The sequence below is a fragment of the Thermobia domestica genome, chromosome 16, assembly GCF_964235325.1.
Source record: "Thermobia domestica chromosome 16, izTheDome1.hap1.1, whole genome shotgun sequence".
Lineage (NCBI taxonomy): Eukaryota > Metazoa > Arthropoda > Insecta > Zygentoma > Lepismatidae > Thermobia > Thermobia domestica.
In genome coordinates, this window is record NC_137469.1 from 11010950 (window position 1) to 11013630 (window position 2681).

A 2681-nucleotide genomic window follows, 5' to 3' on the forward strand; every position below is an offset into this window, starting at 1 on the left:
GCTTGGGAGATAGCAATAAATTAAGGAACAAACATGGTGCAGTCTTAAGGTCACTGACCCTGTCATTTTTCGCGCTCCGAGGGTGTCTTTCCTTCATCTCTTTTGTGAGAATGAGAAAAAAGAACTGTCCCCATCAGTGCTATGTTGGAAAGCTAGCGGAGTGCGTGTGTATCTGTGTATGTGTTCGTGTCTTTCAGTGCTGAATGCGCGTGTCCATCCCTTTCAGGGAGAAGAGTGGTATTTTATTTTTTTTATTTTTTTTTAATTAGTGAAGTGTTCTCTGAATTTGTTTTCGGGTTAGTGAAATGAAGCAGAAAGAGGATATACGCAACTTTTTTGTCAAGAAAAGTAAAGAAGCCCCTGAAGATACAACGGTTCCTCAACATAAAATAGCAGAGTCCTCTGTTCATCGCGTGAATACAAGTTTTGAAGAAACCAGCAGTGCATCGACAAACTTTTCCTCTCCGCCTTCATCTGATTCAAATGATATTGGGAACTTCGTTGGCATAAAATTGGATAATTTAGAAAAGGTGAACTTGTTAAAAAATCTTTGGAAACCAGATAAACTATATAATTTTCCCTGTGAAGAAGCACAAGGCCGTAAGCGTTTTTTCCAGAGAAGATGGCTGGAAGATTTTAGTTGGTTGGCCTACTCCCACAAGGAAAGAGGTCTGTTCTGTGCGATTTGTGTTCTGTTTACGGAAAAGAAGGAGGCAGGTCACCAGAGTCTAAGTGCATTCGTGACGAAACCTTTTTACAATTTAAAGAAAGCAATAGAGTCCTTCAAACAGCATGAAAGTAACAAATACCATAGATATGCAGCAGCGAATAGGGTGACAGTATGTAATTTAATTGAGGGGAGAATAGTCAGCATCGATCAACAAATTGACAACCAGAAAAAAATAGAAGTACAAGAAAATAGGAAAAAGCTCGTACCTATCGTGGAAACTATTCGTTTGTGTGGTCAACAGAACCTACCCCTGCGAGGAACACAGGACTGGGGTCGGATTGAGTTGTCAACTCCAAAACATAATGATGGCAACTTCAGGAGTCTTCTGCGATACCGCGTCAAATCTGGAGACACAGTTCTTGAAGAACATTTGAAAAATAGTCCGAAAAACGGTATGTACACTAGTGCTAAAGTGCAAAATGCTTTAATAGATTCGTTTAGACATTTAATACAATCTAAAATCGTGGACAAAGTAAAACAAAGAAAATATTTCAGTATTCTCGCTGATGAAACAACGGATGTTTCTCAAACAGAACAATTCTCTCTGTGTGTGCGATATGTGGATCTCGATGAGTGTGTGCTTAAAGAAGACTTCCTGTGTTTTGTGCCTGTATATGATGTGACCGGAAAGGGCTTATCAACAGTGATAGAAGACAATGTAAATAGTCTCGGCTCGGACATGAACAATTTAAGAGGACAAGGCTACGACGGCGCCGGAGCCATGAGTGGGGAGTTTAGAGGAGTTCAGGCACTAATCAAGAAACGTTATCCTAAGGCCTTCTACCCACATTGTATGTCCCATTGCCTTAATCTGTGCCTTTCTGATGCTTCGAAGGTACAAAATATTCGTAATGCAATGGGGGTTATATCTGAATGCTGCACATTTATTCGTGCAAGTGCGAAACGAACAAGAATTCTGGAAGATAAAATTAAAGAGCTTCTGCCGAACTGTGACAAAAGTAGACTACAAAAAGTTTGTGAAACTCGATGGTGCGAGAGGCATGAAGCTGTGCTACTCTTTAAAGAAATGTTAAAGCCTATTATTGCTGCTCTTGAATAAATGAAAAGTAGCCCAGGGGTAGGCGAAGCATCATTGAAGGCTTCATTACTTTTGCACAGCATCTATAGCACATCATTTTTAGTGTCTTTGCTTGTGTTGTGTAAGTTACTGAGTGTAACATTCACACTCTCAAAACAGCTGCAGAAGAATGACATTGATCTAGTGAATGCTTTCGCTGAGATCAATCTTATCAAAAAATCTTTGCAAGCTATAAGAGAAAAGTCCACATCAGAATTTCAAAATATATTTGAAAATCTTACAGACCTTGCATCCGAACTAGAACTTGAAATATCTATGCCACGAGCGAACAAATTTCAAAAAAACCGGCAGAACATTTCCACGTCGAACCCAGAAACTTACTACCGCGCTTCAATTTTTATTCCGTTAGTTGACGATCTAATTTCTTCACTGGAAGAGCGATTCCTACATCATGGGGAAACCATTTCGTCACTGCAGTTTTTCATCCCTCGGTTCTGTGATGTTCCATTTGAAAAAGTCAGAGACTGTATTGACGTTTACAAAGATGATCTTGATAATCCATTTGAAGATTTAATGAAGGCGGAGTGGGATTTATGGAGATTGAAGTGGAGAGAGAGTGCAGACCGCCCAGCAACAGCCATTGCCGGATTAGCAGCTTGTTCTCCATCACAGTTTCCAAATATTTTTACAATGCTTCACATTCTAGCTGTCTTACCAGTGAGCACAGCTACAGTGGAGAGGAGCTTCTCTACTTCGAGACTCCTGAAAACGTATTTAAGAAATACAACAAGCGAGGACAGACTCACTGGTTTAGCGCTCATGTATATACACCGCCACGTAAACGTAACAAACGATGAAGTAATCACCTTCTTTGCTCAGTCACATTCTCGGCGTCTTCAGCTGACTTTATAA

The 2681-nt window shown here is 40.1% G+C and overlaps 2 protein-coding genes across 2 annotated transcripts; both read left to right on the plus strand.

Annotated features, from left to right (window-relative positions):
• The first annotated feature begins 305 nt into the window (after positions 1-305).
• On the plus strand, positions 306-1790 carry LOC145672414 (zinc finger MYM-type protein 1-like). The gene has a single exon (XM_081741567.1). The coding sequence runs from the start codon at positions 306-308 to the stop codon at positions 1788-1790; it is 1485 nt and encodes a 494-aa protein (XP_081597693.1).
• Positions 1791-2681, plus strand: LOC145672415 (52 kDa repressor of the inhibitor of the protein kinase-like). The gene has a single exon (XM_081741568.1). It carries the CDS (start codon positions 1791-1793, stop codon positions 2679-2681), a length of 891 nt encoding a protein of 296 aa, XP_081597694.1.

Coding starts and splice junctions, on each gene's coding strand:
- LOC145672415 (XM_081741568.1), top strand. CDS start 1,791: ATGAAAAGTAGCCCAGGGGTAGGCGAAGCATCATTGAAGGCTTCATTA.
- LOC145672414 (XM_081741567.1), top strand. CDS start 306: ATGAAGCAGAAAGAGGATATACGCAACTTTTTTGTCAAGAAAAGTAAA.